Source organism: Hyperolius riggenbachi, chromosome 8, assembly GCF_040937935.1.
Source record: "Hyperolius riggenbachi isolate aHypRig1 chromosome 8, aHypRig1.pri, whole genome shotgun sequence".
Classification (NCBI taxonomy): domain Eukaryota; kingdom Metazoa; phylum Chordata; class Amphibia; order Anura; family Hyperoliidae; genus Hyperolius; species Hyperolius riggenbachi.
The window spans coordinates 281509214-281529850 of NC_090653.1; the positions used below are offsets into that span (position 1 = coordinate 281509214).

The 20637-nt window shown below is 47.3% G+C and overlaps 1 protein-coding gene across 4 annotated transcripts in view; it reads left to right on the plus strand.

Annotated features, from left to right (window-relative positions):
* Positions 1 to 20637, plus strand: part of TTLL11 (tubulin tyrosine ligase like 11) — a 120888-nt gene that overhangs the window by 92140 nt on the left and 8111 nt on the right. For 3 of the 4 annotated variants that reach the window (XM_068249018.1, XM_068249020.1, XM_068249022.1), the window contains one exon: positions 7554 to 7660. The exons of the other annotated variant lie outside the window; for it this stretch is intronic. In XM_068249018.1, the coding sequence (XP_068105119.1) occupies positions 7554 to 7660 (107 nt within the window). The remainder of the gene's footprint in view (positions 1 to 7553; positions 7661 to 20637) is intronic. 4 annotated transcript variants of the gene reach the window in all.

Sequence of the window (20637 nt, forward strand, 5' to 3'; positions counted from 1 at the left end):
TATTTATTTTAAAGTGTAATTGTCAGGCATAAAATCAAAAATCAATTATTTATTTTTATCTGGTAAACAAGTAAAAAGGATGCTAACCAGGCAATCCAAACGTTAAAAATCACTCTTACTTTTCTTGTCCATAAAAGATCATGCCCCAGTTTCCCTGGCTCTTATTTGGTACATCTGCTGCACAAAGGAAGTTGCGGGGCATGCTGGGTTTTCTTTTTTTTTTTTTTTTCTTCTTTACTTTCCCCTCAGACTTAAAGAGAACCCGAGGTGGGTTTGAAGAATATTATCTGCATACAGAGGCTGGATCTGCCTATACAGCCCAGCCTCTGTTGCTATCCCAAACCCCCCTAAGGTCCCCCTGCACTCTGCAATCCCTCATAAATCACAGCCACGCTGCTGACAAACAGCTTGTCAGAGCTGGCTGTGTTTATCTCTATAGTGTCAGTCTGCTGCTCTCCCCGCCTCCTGCAGAACTCCAGTCCCCGCCTGCATCCCTTCCCCTCTGCTGATTGGAGGGAAGGGACGGGGCAGGGACCGGAGCTATGCAGGAGGCGGGGGAGCAGCTGAGACTGACACTACAGATGTAAACACAGCCTCACAGCACAGCTGTGATTTATGAGGGATTGCAGAGTGCAGGGGGACCTTAGTGGGGTTTGGGATAGCAACAGAGGCTGGGCTGTATAGGCAGATCCAGCCTCTGTATGCAGATAATATTCTTTAAACACACCTCGGGTTCTCTTTAAAGAGAACCAGAGACCACAGAAAAAAGATGATATACATACCTGGGGCTTCCTCCAGCCCCATCATCCTGGATCGCTCCCACGCCGCTGTCCTCCGCTGCCTATATCGCCGGTACCCGGTCCCGTCATTTCGCCCAGTCGATGTAAGCGCAGTGCGCTCTCTCCGTACTGCGCATGCGTACAAAGTGCATGCACAAGACTGGTTGCGTCCGGAAAAAGTGACAGGACCCGGTACCGCGGATAGAGAGGCAGCGGAGGACGGCGGCGTGGGAGCGATCCAGGCTTATGGGGCTGGAAGAAGCCCCAGGTATGTATAAACCTCTTTTTTCATTTTTTAGAGATTGTTCGTCTCTGGTTCCCTTTAACTAATGCAGCCTGATTGGCTGAAGCCTCTTTCCCTCCTGTTTTCCCCTCCTACACCTCTGTTCCTCTCTGATTGGCCAATATTTCTCATGCTGAGAAGCTGCAGAGTCACACAATCACAATGCACTTTTGTATTGCAGAGCTAGGTGGGAGTGTCTGAAGACTGGGAGGAGGGCAGCCAATGCAAACACAGACAGAGTAACGGAGGAAATGATGTCAGGATTGGCTTCAAGATTGAGTCAATCAGATTTTCTGTTTTTTTAATATAGAAAAATTACTAAAATCAAAATATGGACAGTGCAATACATGTTATGTAAGTAGAGCAAGTATTTATCTACTTATATATGTGTTTTTTTTAGATAGTATGGCTGACAGCTCCTCTTTGAGTAAATCTTAAGCGTTTTTGTAATAAAAAAAAATAGATACTTAATAGAGGGGGAAGGCTCTGGGTCCGATAGAGTCTTCCCGTTTTTCTCCTGGTCCCCTCGTTCCATCGCTGTCACCCCCGTTAGCAGTCTCTAACCGGTCGGAGACTGCTCTCTGCCACTACAGGAGGCTTCGGAAGTGTTCGGGAGCCCGAGTGCTCCCAAAGACGGGCAGGTCCGTAGAGTGCCTGCGCGAGCGAGCTCTCACGCTCCCAAAGACTTCCAAAGCCTCTCGTGGCGGGAGATTTGAGTGGATGAGATGTGCTGGATTGAGGGGATCAGAAGAGGAACGGGAAAGCTCTATAGGACCCAGAGACTACCCCCTCCTTAGGTAAGTATCTTTTTTACATTATAAAAAATGCTTCAGGTTTGGTTTAAGTATTGAGTAGTTAGATCTTCTGGCAGTCCAGGGAACTCTCAGTATTTTTCTCCACACCCACAATTCAGAAGCATCAATGTTTCTACGCAAGACCTTATTTATAGTCCAACTTTCACAGCCATATGTTACTACCGGGAAGAACATGGGTCCCACTATCCTGATCAGAGGCGGGACAAGTTCGTCCAGCACCCAAGGCTGAAATACCAAAGTATGCCCCCTCATCCCTCCCACCCCAGATGTCACACACTGATTGCTATTAGACTAAGAGGTACCCCAGGACCCTCAACACCTTAATAACTAGTTATATTGCTTGCAGTCACTGCCATGTATCCCCTTACAGTATTTCTCTCTGCTTCAAACACAATAGGGGAGTGATAGCTGAGTGAGTTGTGTGCCCTCCTACACTGCGCCCCGAGGCTGGAGTCTCTCTCACCTCGGCCCCGCCCTGCGCCCCCTCCTACAATGCGCCCTGAGGCTGGAGCCTCTCTCGCCTCTGCTTCGACCCGGATCCTGATCTTGATCTTTGTTGGTAAAGTGACATCTGTATCCTTTAGTATCTTCTCGATACTTTTCATAGTTTTCCTTCCAAGCAACAAGAGTCTCTTAATCTCTGAGCTGTAGCTACCATCTGCAGAGATCTGGTTCAAAACCGAGATGAACAAAAATTCACGCTAGTCTAATAAAAATCACCTGCTGGTTAAGCGCTGCTCTCTTTTGTAGCGCTAACCCTCCACTGCTCTTCCAAAACTAAAGAGGGAAACAATTGTGGTAGTTCTATTTTTGGAAATAAGAAGAGGAAGCACAACAGAATCTCTGCTTTGTGTTGTACTACTGTCAATCCCTAGAGCTGAAGGCCAGATGATGTTCCTCTCTACAGAATCTATTCAGTAGGCAAGGCAGCCACATTAAACCCAAGTAGCGTTCCACAAACCGTGGACAGGGTGGCCTTTTTTATTGTAATGATACTGCCAGTCCCTCGTACTGAAGGCTAGATGATGTTTCTCCCTACAAAGAGGCTAAGCAGCCACATTACAGCCAAAGAGAGCTCCACAAACGTTTAATGGCTTCTTTCTTGTAATTATATTAAAGGTCAGATAATGTTCCTCCTCACATGATCCATCCAGTTCTTCAGTAGGTTAAGCAGCCACATTACAGCCAAAGAGAGGTCCACAAATGTTTTAATAGACATGACAACAACTACAATTTATGATCCATCCAAGGTCATTAATATTTATGCTACTAGAGGCAGATCGTTCACTGACAGAGTCAAATTCCCAGGAGTTCATCCTATAAATCCTATCATATGAATAGAAATGGCAGTCCACACCAACGTAGCCATCTAGTTATGTGCACGTGTAGCAGTCCAATCACCATATGGCAAAGACCCCGGCTTTAGGCTTGGCTTTATAAGGCAAGTCCACCACTACCTCTCTTCAAAGCGTTTTTAATTATTTTGTATTCTTTGGCGCCTCCGTTTTCCGGCATCCTTCATGTTTCGATTGATAAGTGAAAGCTTATTGTTGTCTTCAGCCGTAGGATTGGTTTTCTGAGCAACCCGCTTTTCGACCCGGTAGAACTGCCCTTAGATCGCTCCTTGGTAGGAATAGAAGGAAATACAAAGGAGCAGCAGAAAAGACCTGGGGAAATGGAAAAAGAAGAAAGATCGACAATGAATCCTAGGTCTCCCCCCCCCCCCCCCCCTTTCTCCCAGCCAGAAATAAACACCTACAATAAACAGAAAAAAGTCGAACACCTCAGGCATGTTTACAGCAGCCGGCAACCCCCAAGCGATCCACTCAGTAGATCTTTTCAACCCCAGCAATGCCGATCCCCCCCCGCCAATCCCATTGTTTATGTCGCTTCCCGGCCCACCACATGACTTCACGCATCATGCACCGCTTGTTGTCCCTCCGTACCTCCGCAAAGCAACACAGCGCGTCATCAGCTACACAGCTGACACGTATGGGGCCCACCCGTCGGGCAACATGCGTAGTGTAGTGTGTACGCGGTCTTACTTGTGTAGGTGTCTACCAGGCTGGCCATTCTCTCGCGGACCATGTGGCCATGGGTCACTACTCACACTCAAGTTGACCTGCAATACTATAAACCTGCACCTCACCCAACTTTTTATCTGCGACTGACCTGTTTTTGACCAACTCCACTTTACCTGCACCTGACCCAACGGTCTGTATTTTCTACCCACAATGATTTGCAAACATTGCAATCCACCCAAGCCTGTGCGTACAGCATGTACCAGATCCGGTGCAGGACTCTATCCTTCTTCCATGAGATCCCTCAGGCCACATCGCCGTTCACCATGTGAAGATTGTTCAGTAAAGAGCTGTGAAGTCAGAGGGATGTGGCGCTTAGAATCCGCTCCATGTGAAGAAGCTGTGAATGGGATCCCACATGACCACTGCAGTGTGCTGGGAGGTTTGGCCCTGCTGTGACATATAGGGAGCTATGTGATTACACTGACTGCTTCCTCCTAATCAGTTATGCCTGACTCTGAAGGCAGAGCCCACAGCACAGAAAGCAGCAAACAGGAGCGTGAATTATTCACCAGATGCCAAAATACTCCTCATTTCCATTCACTGAAGCTATGAATACCAGATGCCTGTGATGGGAGACCTTTCAGGTGGGCTGTATGCAGGGCTGGTTCTGGACTTTTGTGTGCCTGAAGCAATACATTGTGAGGACCCCCCACCCCCGATGTGTGTGCAAAGCCGGACCGGAGAGGAGAGACACATCGGGCTGTGCATTGCAGGCACTGTCTATGCTTACCGTAAGCAACTAGAAACAGGAGCCGGCACCACCATAGGTCATAATAGGAATATCTTACCATATTGTGGCTGAGATGATAATTTAATCTTAGTCTTTCACTAAAACATCATAACCCATTATTCAACTTCCTTCCAAAGTCGTCATGCAGAGTAACCTGGGGCGGTTGTCAGTGGCCTTTTCTATGTGGGGGTTGAGAGGCAGGGATCGGTAGTGTGGAATGTTAGTGGCCTGTGGGGAGGAAGGGATCATTGGTGTGGATGGTTAGTGGCCTGTGTTGTGTGGGGAGGGACAATGGCCTCTGTTGTGTGGGGGTGGGGAGGAAGGGATCATTGGTGTGTATGGTCAGTGGTGTGTGAGAGTGTCAGTGGCCTCTGTTGTGTGGGGGTGGAGAGGAAGGGATCAGTGGTGTGGAATGTTAGTGGCCTGTGGGAAGAAGGGGTCAGTGGTGTGGATGGTTAGTGGCCTGTGTTGTGTGGGGAGGGACAATGGCCTCTGTTGTGTGGGGGTGAAGAGGAAGGGATCATTGGTGTGTATGCTCAGTGGTGTGTGGGAGTGTCAGTGGCCTCTGTTGTGTGGGGGTGGAGAGGAAGGGATCGGTGATGTGGAATGTTAGTAGCCTGTGGGAGGAAGGGGGTCAGTGGTGTGGATGGTTAGTGGCCTGTGTTGTGTGGGGAGGGTCAATGGCCTCTGTTGTGTGGGGGTGGGGAGGAAGGGATCATTGGTGTGTATGGTCAGTGGTGTGTGGGAGTGTCAGTGGCCTCTGTTTTGTGGGGGTGGAGAGGAATGAATCGGTGGTGTGTATGGTCAGTGGTGTGTGGGAGTGTCAGTGGCCTCTGTTGTGTGGGGGTGGGGAGGAAGGAATCAGTGGTGTTGAATGTTAGTGGCCTGTTCGAGGAAGGGGTCAGTGGTGTGGAATGTTAGTGGCCTGTGGGAGGAAGGGGTCAGTGGTGTGGATGGTTAGTGGCCTGTGTTGTGTGGGAGTGTCAGTGGCCTTTGTTGTGTGGAGAGGAAGGGATCGGTGGTGTGTATGGTCAGTGGTGTGTTGGGAGTGTCAGTGGCCTCTGTTGTGTGGGGGTGGGGAAGAAGGGGTCGTTGGTGTGTATGGTCAGTAGTGTGTGGGAGTGTCAGTGGCCTCTGTTGTGTGGGGGTGGGGAGGAAGGGATCGGTGGTGTGTATGGTCAGTGGTGTGTTGGGAGTGTCAGTGGCCTCTGTTGTGTGGGGGTGGGGAGGAAGGGGTCGTTGGTGTGTATGGTCAGTGGTGTGTTGGGAGTGTCAGTGGCCTCTGTTGTGTGGGGGTGGGGAGGAAGGGATCATTGGTGTGTATGGTCAGTGGTGTGTTGGGAGTGTCAGTGGCCTCTGTTGTGTGGGGGTGGGGAGGAAGGGATCGGTGGTGTGGAATGTTAGTGGCCTGTGGGAAGGAAGGGATCGGTGGTGTGGATGGTTAGTGGTCAGTGGTGTGTGGGCGTGTCAGTGACCTCTGTTGTGTGGGGGTGGTGAGGAAGGGATCAGTGGTGTGGAATGTTAGTGGCCTGTGGGGAGGAAGGGGTAGGTGCAGGGCCGGATTTCTGGCAAGGCCGCATAGGCCATGGCCTAGGGCACCAGAAATTTTGGGGCGGCTCAGTGAGGGGCAGTAAAGCTGTTCCGTGCAGCCATCCCTAACTACAAGGATATCTTTAACCCTATGTACTCTGTGTCCTGCACTTGTGTCGTCCCTGCAAAACCTGTAAGCGCTATCCTGCAGGTACACATCAGCCTAACTTTCATGGTGACAAAGTGGGTCCATCATTAACAAGATGGCAAACATAACATAAAAGTTCTTAAGGAAAACATAATTTATAATCTATACGCGTATTACTAAACTACTTATTGTCTGTGACATCCAATGATGGAAAGTAAGTAGAATTCTCATTGGGGCACACAGAGATAGCAACCATAAAGACGGTATAGTTGGCTTTGGGCGGTAAAAAGTACAAATCCGGCCCTGGGTAGGTGTTGTGGATGGTTAGTGGCCTGTGGTGTGTGGGCGTGTCAGTGACCTCTGTTGGGTGGGGATGGGGAGGAAGGAATCATTGGTGTGTATGGTCAGTGGTGTGTGGGCGTGTCAGTGACCTCTGTTGGGTGAGGGTGGAGAGGAAGGGGTAGGTGGTGTGGAATGTTAGTGGCCTGTGGGGAGGAAGGGGTCAGTGGTGTGGATGGTTAGTGGCGTGTGGTGTGTGGGAGTGTCAGTGGCCTCTGTTGTGTGGGGGTGGGGAAGAAGGGATCATTGGTGTGTATGGTCAGCGGTGTGTGGGCGTGTCAGTGGCCTCTGTTGTGTGGGGGTGGAGAGGAAGGGATCGGTGGTGTGGAATGTTAGTGGCCTGTGAGGAGGAAGGGTAGGTGTTGTGGATGGTTAGTGGCCTGTGGTGTGTCAGAGTGTCAGTGGCCTCTGTTGTGTGGGGGTGGGGAAGAAGGGATCATTGGTGTGTATGGTCAGTGGTGTGTGGGCGTGTCAGTGGCCTCTGTTGTGTGGGGGTGGAGAGGAAAGGATCGGTGGTGTGGAATGTTAGTGGCCTGTGAGAAGGAAGGGGTAGGTGTTGTGGATGGTTAGTGGCCTGTGGTGTGTGAGAGTGTCAGTGGCCTCTGTTGTGTGGGGGTGGGGAAGAAGGGATCATTGGTGTGTATGGTCAGTGGTGTGTCGGAGTGTCAGTGGCCTCTGTTGTGTGGGGGTGGAGAGGGAGGGATCGGTGGTGTGGAATGTTAGTGGCCTGTGGGAAGGAAGGGTAGGTGTTGTGGATGGTTAGTGGCCTGTGGTGTGTCGGAGTGTCAGTGACATCTCTTCTCCTGAGTGCTCATTGTAGTAATTTGCCCCTCTCTCTCTCTCAGGAGCTGTAAGCTGAGTGGAGGCAGTTTCTCCATGGCGTCTGGCGACATTCTCTACATCGACATAACAAGACGCTGGAGCAGCATGGCACTAGACCAAAGAGAATCGGGTAACTCCATGATGTCCTACAGATCTGGTTCCGTTCTTCTCCTTCTTCCTCTTTCTTGCACACAGCCCCCTGCTGTGTGGGTGGGATAGCGGAATGCTGCACTTCTGATCTGTTACTAGAGCTGAATACACACTAGATTCTAGTGACTAGAACAACCTCGGCCAAGATGGCTGATAAAGACAGCCTCAGGCCAGAATCTAGCATGTGTATGGGAGCAAGGCTGGCACTTCCATTAAAGGGGTTCTGTAGGGGGGGGGGCTGAGGATAAAAACCGCCACTTGCCTGAGGCTTCTATCAGCCCCCTGTAGCAGTAATGTCCCACACCGTCCTTCTCTGATCCGCCGTTCCATAGCATCTCCTGCTGGCCCACAGCATCAGCTCACCCCCCCAAACCCCCCTCCCCCCACAGAACCCCTTTAAGGTAAGGCAGGCCCCCGAGCGCTGCCAAACCTTCTGCGCTGCCGGACCCCTGACTTCCCCTGTAACTCTCATGAGCTCCTGGGGCCCCTGCACAATAGCATTGTATCTCACCTGTCCCGGCGGCTGGCGCACTGCTCCGTTCCTTCCTGCTCCACATCTTCATCCCGCTGCCCGCCTCTTGTGACCGACACATGTCATTATGCATAACGTGTGCTGGATCACAAGAGGCGGCCAGCGAGAAGATGTGGAGCAGGGCACCGGCTGCCGGGGCAGGTGAGATGCAATGCTGCCATCCTGCAGGGACACCAGGTAGCAGATTAGGGGCAGCAGCCGGCTCAGGGGCCCTGGGGGGCAGGTTGCCTTTACTCTGGGGCCCCATTGGATGTTGATCTGGCCCTGTATAGGTGCCCTTCCACCCCACTCACAGGAAGACGCTCCATTGTCCGCTGCGGAATATGTAAAGCGCTGCGGAATATGTTGGCGCTATATAAATAAAAATAATAATAAAATAATAATTGTCCGCGATGGGTTGTTCCTCAGCCCGAACTGTCATTGGAGGAGTGGAGGATCAGCGCAGTCACCATGGCCAAGGCTTCTTTCACACTAAAGGTGGCCACACATGATACAATAAAATGATCCGATTTTACGTTAATTCGATAAAAACGATCGGATCTCCCGAAAAAATCGAAAGCTTTTTTTCATTCGACTTAAAAATGCAATCGGATTTCCCGTTTTCGATCCGGAATGCCAGATATTTTTCTTCAATCTTTCTAAAGATTGATTGGTGTGTGTTGGATTGTCAATTTATTAATACACAAACCCTAGCAATTTTGTCAGAGTTTCCAATAATTTTTATCATAATTGGGGGACAATTGAACATAGATGTGTGGTACATTGGTCATATTTTTGAAATGTTACAATCAGTCAGAAAAATGTATTGCAATTCTTAATTGAACAGATATTTAAAAAATTGTATGGTGTGTGGCCACCTTAACCTATTTTGGTTCCTGGACGTAGTTTCTACGCGTAGTTTATCGCGCGCGTGCACGCGCACTCCCGGCCGCGGATTCGGTAGCCACAGAATCAATGTATCGGGCTATGGTGGCCGATCACTGATTCCTCTCCCCCGCTGAAAAAGCGACAGCTTCTCTCGGAAGCTGTGCTTTTTCTGACCGTTGCCTCCCCCTGCGTCACTCTAAGCTCTAAGCGTGTGTTACGCTTAGAGTGACGTCATGTAAACAAACTCATGGCCGCCATCTTGTGGCCAAAAAGTAAAACTACAACTAAAAGTAAAAAAAATTAAAAACAACACACAATTACATTATAAAACTATAGTTTACATCCCACCCTCCCAAAAATACCCAAATAAAATGTTTAATATAAAAAAAAAACATTACAATAAAAAAAAAAAAATGTAAATATTTACCTAAGGGTCTAAACTTTTGAAATATCATTGTAAAGATTAAATATTTCTATTTTTTGTGATAGGGACATAATTTTAACGGTGTAATAACCGGGACATATGGGCAAATACAATACGTGAGTTTTAATTATGGAGGCATGTATTATTTTAAAACTATAGTGGCTGAAAACTGAGAAATAATGATTTTTTCCGTTTTTTTCTTATTCTTCCTGTTTAAATACATTTACAGTAAATTGGCTCTTAGCAAAATGTACCCCCCAAAGAAAGCCTAATTGGTGGCGGAAAAAACAAGAAATAGATCAGTCCATTGTGATAAGTAGTGATAAAGTTATAGGCTAATGAATGGGAGGTGAACATTTCTCAAGTGAAAACGACGAAACGCAAATGGGTTAAGAACGCTTGCAGGAGCCGATTTCCTGCACGCTTTATGATCTGCAGCCTGGACGTCGGGATGTTGCGGTGCGACGCTGATTAGCGGCAGTAATTCTAATTCACCCGACGGGAAAACACCTGCATCGGATGATTAAAAGCACCCAGGTGCATCGATCCGCAACCCACCAAAACGCAGAGTTGGATGTGAAAGGTAAAATGAAAGTCTATGGACCTCGGTTAACGCAAAGTATTGACGCCAGACATCAGCCCTGGTGTGGAAGAGCTGTAAGCTGTCTGCCGCTTTATTTCTGAGCAGCTTTTTGTTCCTTTGTATTTAAAGGTCAACTGTAGCAAGAGCTATATGGAGGCTGCCATATTTCCTTTCTTTTAAGCAATACCAGTTGCCTGGCAGCCCTGCTGATCCTCTGTGTCTAATACTTCTAGTTATAGACCCTGAACAAGCATGCAGCAGGTCAGGTGTTTCTGACGTTATTGTCAGATCTGACAAGATTAGCTGCATGCTTGTTTTAGGTGTGTGATACATACAGTAAAATGCGATCATGTGCTGCTAGTGCATCGGAGATAGCAAGAGATCTGGCATGCTGGATTCTTAGCCAATAACGTGCTGCCGCTGTGCACACGCTGGCAGGACTCCAGATTCTCCACCATGTCTGGCACATACAGTCATGTGTACGTAGCTAAAGACAGTCTGATCATTTGATTGGACCTTATCCACAGACCCGCATAATGTATGCCTAACCCTAACCTTCATCTTCATTGTGTGCTGGCTTCAGCTATTGTATTGCCGTGCGCCATACAGAGCACAACCAGTCCATCCTCTCCCCTAACACTCACACACAAAAGCACAGGATTTGACAACATAAAGACATAACACCAGAAGGACTTCCTTCATTCTCCTTATGGGTCTCATTGGCTGTGCCTGAGGGGTCCCTGCTGATGGGTGTGGTCTGCCTGTATTGGCTCCTCCTTGATCATCTGACTATGGGACCGTTAAGACTGGATTTATACCTTTTGTGCCTCTAGGCCAAGTATGCTGTGTCTCCCATTCCTTGTGCAGCAATGCCCCGCCCATTCCAAGTGCAGTCCCCTCCCATTCCAAGTGCAGTCCCCTCCCATTCCAAGTGCAGCCCCTTCTTCCATGTGTATCATCCATGTACAGCACCCCTTTTTTTCATGAACAGCTCCTTTGAGCATCATCTTTCCTTTTTCATGTGTTACTCCCCATTTTCAGCCTCCCCGTTTCATGTTCAGGTCTTTGACACCTTTCCAGAAATCCAGCCTTGGGGACTATCACTGTCCACTCCTCAGTATCTTTTTTTTTTTTTACCGAGAAAAACTTTATTGAACAAAAATAAGGATAACATTACATTTTAAGTACAGGTAAAGTTTACATTGGTATCAAAATACACACAGTACAGATCACTTAGAGGAGCAGCCTGTTAGATGCACAAAATTACATATTACGTATCTCATATTAGATATTGTGGTTGCATTTTACTTAAAGAGAACCTGAAGCGAGGAAATTTACAATAAACACATGATGTACCTGCAAATAAATATTACATACTAACCTCACCGGCAGTTCCTCTCAGAAGCTCACCATTTTCTTCTTACAGTGATCCCTTCCAGTTCTAACAATATTTTGTCCCCGATCCACGCTACGTAGCGTGGATCGGGGGGGTTGGCCCTAGAGCTGCGCAGCCGCACTCGCGGCTATGCGGACTGCGCAGCCGCGGCCAGAGGAAGCGGCCATTTTGGGAGAGGCAGGGGAGCCCGACCCGGGCCGTGGGGTCGGGAGCCGGCCCGGGGGGCTAATGAGCGGGGGGACCCGGCGGATCGGCACGGAGGGCGCGGACGGCGTCCTACGTGCCGTAAAAGATTGTACAGGTAATTAACTTTGACTAATTTGGCCTCATAAGTCCTTTAAAGGCAAGGGCATTGTCTAGTGTCTTCTTCCTGCATATCGGTGTTGGAGATTCAGCAGCAAGCCATCTCAGGGCAATCTCCTGTCTATATCAGAAAAAGGAGAGAGAAGAGAGACCCTCTGTGGTGCAATACCTTTAATTCAGTTTACAAATTGCCAAAGAAACGCAAGTACAAGATCGCATAAATTTGTAAGCATATCTCACATGCTCAGTGTTCCACTCCTCGGACGTCGACCGTAGCCAGCAGGGGACATTAACAAAGGTCCGTGGTAGGACCCGGCACACGGAGCTTGCCTTGACTCCAGACCTACCACGGACCTTTGTTGATGTCCCCTGCTGGCCACGGTCGACGTCCGAGGAGTGGAACATTGAGCATGTGAGATATGCTTGCAAATTTATGTGATCTTGTACGTGCATTTCTTTTGCAATTTGGAAACTGAATTAAAGGTATTGCACCATAGAGGCGCTCTCTTCTCTCTCCCTTTTCTGATACGGACTTGTCAGATCCCACCGCTGAGAGAGCTGCACTGGATGCTACCTTTCCTCCTCTTATTGTCTGACACTGGCATTGGAGAACTGATTTACTTTGTACATAATATCCTTTAGTCCTGGTTGTAACACGCAGCGCGCATATATTTGTCTATTGTGCAATCACCTGTCTAGCAGCAAATGGGGTCTCTTTCATCAATGACTTGGTACAGGCCCATATACCCTCATCACCTACAACACAAAGCACAGGGTCCCACTCCTCAGTATCTTAGAAGCGTTCTAGCTATCTGTAGTTGTGTAACTCATAGAAAAGGTTAAAATCTGAATGAAATGTACTCGCGGTGACATTCCGGTGACCCGTTCATCCAGTGGAATAATAATGATCATTAGCCAATCGCAGCGCTGATTGCACAGCCCATTTGCATGCAGCACGGCCGGCTTCCATTAGCTGGGATATGAATCCGCGGCAGTCTCGGGAGTCACGCTACGTGGGACGGGGTACATTGAATAAGAATCACAGCCGCTCTATAAAATATAACATCTCCGCGATTAGTAGCTCTGCGACGGCGGCTGATCACCCCGCTGATACGCCGCTACATTTCACCCATCTACGGGACATTAACAAACTTCAATAGGCACTTGAGAGCGGCGATGGGAAATAACACTGTATCAGTAAACAGTAAGGATATAACGCCACCCCTACTTATTAGTACGCCGCTGGTGAGTGGGGCGCAAAGAGAGCTGAAGGACGGCTCCCCCTGCTGCCGCTGAAATTCCTGGCGGCGTTAAAGGACACTCGAGGTGAAAATTAACTAATGAGATAAACAATTGTATCTATCCTCCTTCTAAAAATGACTTTTTTAGTTAGCCCACAGTCTTATTTTATATTTAAATTTACTTTTTAAGTATTTAAAGAGGAACTGTCGCAAAAAAACTTAAAAGTGAAAACACATACAAATAAGAAGTGTATTTCTCCCAGAGTAAAATGAGCCATAAACCACTTTTCTCCTATGTTGCTGTCACTTACAGTAAGTAGTAGAAATCTGACATTACCAACAGATTTTGGACTAGCCCATCTTCTCATAGGGGGGTTCTCAGGGTTTTCTTTATTTTTAAAAGCAGTTAGTGAATGGCAGTTGCTCCATCCAACTGCCAAAATAGTGTGCAGCGAGCTGGGAGGCTGGCCAGCATCTTTGTATTAATCATTTTCAGGGAATGTCTCTATACAGAATAAAGGCCATGCTCAGAATCCCCCATGAAGAGATGGAATAACCCAAAATCTGTCAGTAATGTCAGATTTCTACTACCTACTGTAAGTGACAGCAACATGGGAGAAAAGTCATTTATTTGTATGTGTTTTAAAGAGAACTTGTAACCTAAAAACCTCATATAAATAAAGATACCAGCCTGTAGGCTTTCATCTCCTGTCCCCCTCTGTCACATTTTCGCTGCTGTTTTTTGTAAACAAAAATATGGCTGCCAAACAGGAAGTTCAGGAAGCTCATAATATTGCATGTTCCTGTAAACTGCATTACAGTTTACATGAAAGGTTATATTATTGAACAATAAATTCAGCCTTTAGAGTTTATTTCATAGTTTAGAAGAAGTTTTACCTTGTAAAGAATGCTGCAATCTTTAGTAGTGATTACTGATAGCAGGTCCGTGTCTGCAATCTGCAGTAGTCTATGAGCTATGCTTCTCACAATTATCAGCTTTTATCAGTAGATGATACTGAGTTACTGAGAGCAGGGAATGTGTGAGCTCTGCTTCTCACAGTTTTCAGTGTGTGAAAGACTGGAAGAAACTCAGAGCAGGGCTATCAGTGTAACCTCCTCCTGTCTGTAAACCATTACAGTCACTTCCTCTTTGGGCCGACAAGCCTGACAAAGGAGAGTCAATTTAATTTATTACAGCAATGGAGCAACTAAAAAAGGCTGCAGTAAGCCAGAGAACGTTAGAATAGATATAAGAACTTGTAGGATAGTAGAAAATAGGCTGAAAATGTTGTTACAGAGTCTCTTTAAATTTTAAGATTTTCGCAGCAATTCCTCTTCAATGTTTCATGGCCTCTTCTCAATGAGACTATTGAACCTTTTTATCTCTTTCCTGCTTTTAGAAGCCATTTACTACCAGGAAAGTGTTATATGTCTGCAATTCCTTATCAGTAAACGGTTACGTTATAATCTGACCCGGACAGAAATAGTCACTTGCATACCTGATTTTTAACTCTTTCAGGCAGAGAAAAAAAAAAGGAACACAGCCTAGTTATGTGTGTGCTATGCACTGTACATACCCATTTCTATCTCATCATGTCACATGTCACCTCAGATGTCCTTTAAATACTATTCCCCCTCCGAGTTGTAGCAACTTGGAGGGAGATGTAATTCGGGGTCCTGCAATCGTCCTTACCCTTACGTGCCCCACGCACTATAGCAATAGTGATGCTGTAATGGCGCCTAGTTTCGCCGCTGAGCCCCGTGCACTGAAACAACCTGCTTCATCTTCTTCATCTTCTGAGATGAGCAAGCATTCTCTTCCATGCTACTTCCACCCAGATGGATGGACATGTGTACAGAGAGTGCTGAGAGATGGCTGGATATATAGATACATGGATACCAACTAACTGACTGGCATCCCTCCAATCTGTACTGATCTCGCCTGCTCGTCTCATTCATCTCTCTTCTCGCTCTTCCTCTGCTGCTCCTCTCTGTCAAGCTCTTCATTGGCTACCAATTAACCAGAGGATACAGTTCAAATTCTTACCTGTAACCTACAAAGCTCTCCTCAATGTCTCTCCCCTGTACATCTCCTCACTAGTTTCCAGATACCAACTACAATCGCAATCTCAGATCTGTACAGGAGCTTCTTCTGTCCTCCTAGAATCACCTCCTTGCATTAGCGTAGACAAGATTTCTCACATGCCTCAACCCTCCTCTGGAATGCCCCATCACAACACATCCGTCACTCTCCAACCTTTTATATCTTTACCCGCTCCTCAAAACTCACTTTTTCCAACAAGCATATGCTCTAACTTAGGTCATAATGTTTACCGATTTTTTTTCTATATCTCAACCTAACCTTACTGTCACACAGAACCCTCCCTCTACCGATGCTTAACCCTAAGACCTTCCTGTACTGATGACTAACCCTAAAACCTTCCTCTACCAATGTCTGATCCTAAAACCTCCCTCTACTGATGTCTAATCCTAAAACCTCCCTCTACTGATGCCAAACCCTAAGACCTTCCTCTACCGATGTCTGATCCTAAAACCTTCCTTTACTGAAGTCTAATCCTATAACCTCCCTCTACTGATGCCTAATCCTAAAACCTCCCTCTACTGATGCCTAACCCTAAAACCTCCCTCTACTGATGCCTAATCCTAAAACCTCCCTCTACTGATGCCTAATCCTAAAACCCCCCTCTACCGGAGTCTAACTCTTAAGCCCCCCCCCCCTCCCCCAGGTGCCTAACACTTGACCTCACCAATCCTTAACCTAACTCCCCTGGCACAAACGATTGATGGACAGCGGATGGACTGGATTAATCTTCCTCCGTTGCACACAGTCCTCCCGCACTTCTTCCTGTATGTCCTCCCCGCACTTCCTCCTGTATGTCATCCTGTGTGTCCCCCCGCACTTCCTCCTGTGTGTCCCCCCGCACTTCCTCCTGTGTGTCCCCCCGCACTTCCTCCTGTGTATCCTCCCGCACTTCCTCCTGTATGTCATCCTGTGTGTCCCCCCGCACTTCCTCCTGTGTGTCCCCCCGCACTTCCTCCTGTGTGTCCCCCCCGCACTTCCTCCTGTGTGTCCTCCCGCACTTCCTCCTGTGTGTCCTCCCGCACTTCCTCTTGTGTGTCCCCCCCCCGCACTTCCTCCTGTGTGTCCCCCCCCCCCCCCCCGCACTTCCTCCTGTGTGTCCCCCCCGCACTTCCTCCTGTGTGTCCCCCCCGCACTTCCTCCTGTGTGTCCTCCCGCACTTCCTCTTGTGTGTCGTCCCCCCGCACTTCCTCCTGTGTCCCCCCCCCCCCCCCGCACTTCCTCCTATGTGTTCCCCCCGCACTTCCTCCTGTGTATCCTCCCGCACTTCCTCCTGCGTGTCCCCCCGCACTTCCTCCTGTGTGTCCTCCAGTTTATGAAGTGCGCAGAGACTCCTTCCACTTACACTATAGAGACACATTTCCAGTCAGCGGCCACACAGAGCGCTTCATGCAAATCACATCATTAACATGGAAATAGATGCTGAATCTCCCGGCTCGTGGCAGCCGGGTCACCTCGCTGGATGTGATTATCTCCCGTCCTCCAACTACTCCAACACAAAGCCACTGATTGCTACAATCGCTCATTAACCCCCCCCTGGCTGTCGGGACGCAATGTCCTGCAATATAGAATACGCAGTATAATGACCCCCCCTTCTCTCTCTATAAATATCAGAGCGACGGCAATACATTCACCCACACATAATGCTGCATATTCAAGCTAACAGCGTATAGGTCAGACCATATGACCAACTGGACATCCCTCCCCAGAATAAACGTGTCATTGTGGTCTTCTGGGAACTCCAAACCTTCCAGGAAGACAGAAAAAACACAAGGAAGTCAACACAAATTACTTATCTTTCCACCTAATTAATAAAAAATAACCTTTCAGCACATTTACAAGAAAAATAATCACTCAAAGTAAGTAAAAGTAAAGTAAGTCAATATTGCTTTTCTTACCTTTAATTATATTGGGTTTTTTTGCTCTTTGGGAGCATGTAACATAGATGAGGTGAAAACAGGGGAGAAAGCTTTGTGGATCATCCTCACAGAAAGAAGTGGGAGCCTGTATGGTGGCGTGCTTATGAATCGGCCGCCAGGAGACTTGGGCGCAGGATGCAGCCGATATACGGCTCACCCTGTTCCTGCACAAGTCCCGGCGGTGTTAACTGCTATTCCCCCTCCAGGTCTCCTCTCATACCGCAGCAGATGTTGTCATCACATGACTACCGGTACATGGCTCGTGCTCTACATAATGTTGACAATGCTGTTTCTCCTGAAGGAAGGTATAATTCGTCCCCCAGCACTTTTTACTCCATTTTGCACTGGGGCATTTTGCAGTATTGTGTTACAAGTCATGCTGTAGTTAGGTCATTCCACCACTAGAGGTGCTATCTGAGCGGAGCTTCTACCTGACATATCTCAGTCTCGGCATCTTCAGGTGATTTATAGAGAGGAAGCATATCGAAGAAGCGCTGAACCCAGCGTTGTGCCGCCTCTCGTTTCTGTGAACCAGACATAGTTAATGGCATGAAATTGACGCTTTTAGCGAAGGAAGGGCTGAAGTTTGGCAGATAAATATCTTTGAAAGGGGCCTGAAAACACCATTCAGAGAGCAATAATTCAACATAAGGGATCATCATCTGCCGCTTACATTTTTTTATTTCAGGCACTTAATAATCCCAAAGCGTGGAATTGTCGCCTCCCGGCAGATGGCCGCAGAACGCCGGTGATTGCAGAGTAAATGCCTCCGTACGGGAGACACATGGAAATGGCCATTCGCCGAGCGTGAGAAGCAACATTGTCATCTGCCCCGTAAATGACGTTTCCCTTCCTCTTATCTCTATAAACTAGGATGTATAACAGAGTCGCCAACGTGGTATCAAAACATTTAAAAACAGTTTAAATAGAGGAGGTAGTGGTGGACTTACCTCCTCCAAGAAGGCACCAAAAATAGTTGGTTTATAGAGGCGCTTGGTTCTTTTACTGACCTTATATGCTATTACACCATTGTTATTGCCTGATGAAGCGGGATTAAACCCGCAAAACGCGTTGCACTTTTGGAGTATTGTTAGTAAATTGTTGTATACTATAAACCAACAATTTTTGCTGTCTTCTTGGAAGTCCACCATTACCTTTTTATACTACGTTGGCGCATGTTATACATCCTAGTATATTGGGGTGGAGGGGTATTGCCCCATCTTTCCGATTTACGGACAGAGATGTCTTAACCTGAGTTGGGTCGGTTCTAATCTCCACACCTGCCATTGCAGTGGTTGCCTTTGTGGTAACCCTGGTTGGTGAGTATTACTTCTTCGTGATTACGTATAATCTGGTGCGCATGCGGGGAACAACCGTCTCCACTCATATCCCGGTTCCAACTTGAACTGGGGGGGGGTCGCTCTCCTTGGATGTTCCTCTATTTTTACTCTGGACAGTAATCAATAGGGGACTCTCACCTCTCTATGGGGTGTATTTGCAACTGGGATATAGTGTCAGGGAGGCTAGGTCTACACTTATACACAAATAAAGAACCTGTTTTTTTAACATTGGACACTGAAGAGAATAGAGAAAAGGAGCGGGAGGACACCGGGAGCCCGATCTGGTGTATTATCGCAGATGTGATGGGTAAGTATACAAAATATATTGAAATATACTCACAAAGCCGGGCTGCACAAAATGCAACCAAACTAAATCGCATGTGGGGAAGTACCGTCCCCACTCGGCCTTGTGGCTTCGCTTCGTTGGTCGCAGCTCCTTAAGAAAGATACACCTGGCTGGGTGGTGACCCCCCAAACCAATGGGGGGTAAAAAGCAATAGGAGAAGGTAGGAGGCACCCTTGGGGTACTCGTGTATAACAATTTCATCAGGTCGAGTATCGTGCCAAATAGGAGAGGCGCCTAAGATTGGGGACCTCTCCTGTTTGGCTCGATACTCGACCTGATGAAGCGGCGTTACCGCGAAACGCGTTGTCAATTTTAAAAGTGCCTTATTAAAGTATTCTTTACATGATACCCTGAGTGAACATTTCATAAGGTAGGATCTTTCCATACCTGTTGCCGTTTTTTGTTTTATACATATGCCCCTATAGTGGTTCTGTCAACCAGTGGTATATAAATTGTTATACGAGTGCTCCAAGGGCGCCTCCTACCTTCTCCTATTACTGTTTTTTAACATGACTTCTAGATAGAGGTAAGCTGCCTCTGTTTTATTTTACATAGAAAAGACCTAAGCCACTATATCAACTCTAGGGCGCCTCCCTGACACTATATCCCAGTTATAAAATGGAGAGGTATGGTAAGTAGGGATGGTTAATGAGATGCAAATTTTGAGTTGATGCAGCATTATGCAAATTTTGTAGGCAAATGTATGCAGCTTAAAAATGAACCAATCATATCCTGTTGAGGTAGAATTTAATTGGTCCATTTTCAAGCTGATTAAATTTGCGTACAAATTTGCATAATCATGCATCAACTCGGAATTATTTGCATCTCATTGACCATCCCTACTTATCATACCTCTCCTTTTTATATTGTTTTGTACCTTTTGGACGCCTCCACCAGTTTACTGCAGACAGATTGGTTGCTTTTGTACGCTCCATCAAATACTAAAAAAGTAAAATATTGTGGTAAAAACGTGCATGGTAACCATTGGAACAAGCCAGACAAACAGACAAACAAGGAGACTTATAAACCCCTTCTCCACCTCTGCTACGCATATCTACGCTCCTTAAAACTTCACTAGCGCATCAGGGGTGTAGATATGTGTATTTGTTTATTTACCCGTTTGCTCGCTATCCCTGGCCTCCTGTTTCGTTTCCGTCGCCATTCCGCCGATTCATTATTGGTGAATGGGAACAGCTGTTCCCAAAGCCGTTCACAGTGTCGGCAATGAATGAAAGCTGGCATCAGCGAGATTCATTCACAAAAGTGAAAACCACATACCGTATATACTCGCATATACGCCGAACCACATATAACCAGAGGTACCCACTTTTCTTTCAGAAACCAGGAAAAAGTGATTGACTCGCGTATAAGTCCCCTCCACTGTAGCCAGATGTGCCCTCAGTACAAGTCATCCCCTCTCCCCATAGCCAGATATGCCTGGAGGATGATACAGCTGTGTCTCAAAACGCCACTGGAAGGCGTCATATATATGAGAAACAGCGATTGCCACACAGGAAGAATCCCCGATCTCTGCACTGCTGACACATTGCTTGCACGCTCCGCTCCACAAGCCAGGGGACACAGGTAGCCTTGAGCAGCGCACTCTGCACACCATGTTGCAGGGGGTGGGAGGAAGTGACACAGCAGGGAGCCAGCTGGTAAGAGCAGGATCACTAGTGCACGATCCTAACACTCCAATGCTAGTAACAAAACCTGCTCCTCCATCCGTTCTGCTCCACTGACTCGCATATAAGCTGAGGAAGTAACTTTTCAGCACATTTTTTGTGCTGAAAAATTAGGCTTATACTCGAGTATATAAGGCACTTCCTATGTATTGTTCACAGTACACTGGAATTAAGTGTGGTGACATTTTGTGGCTAAAAAGTAAAAATACACACACATGCA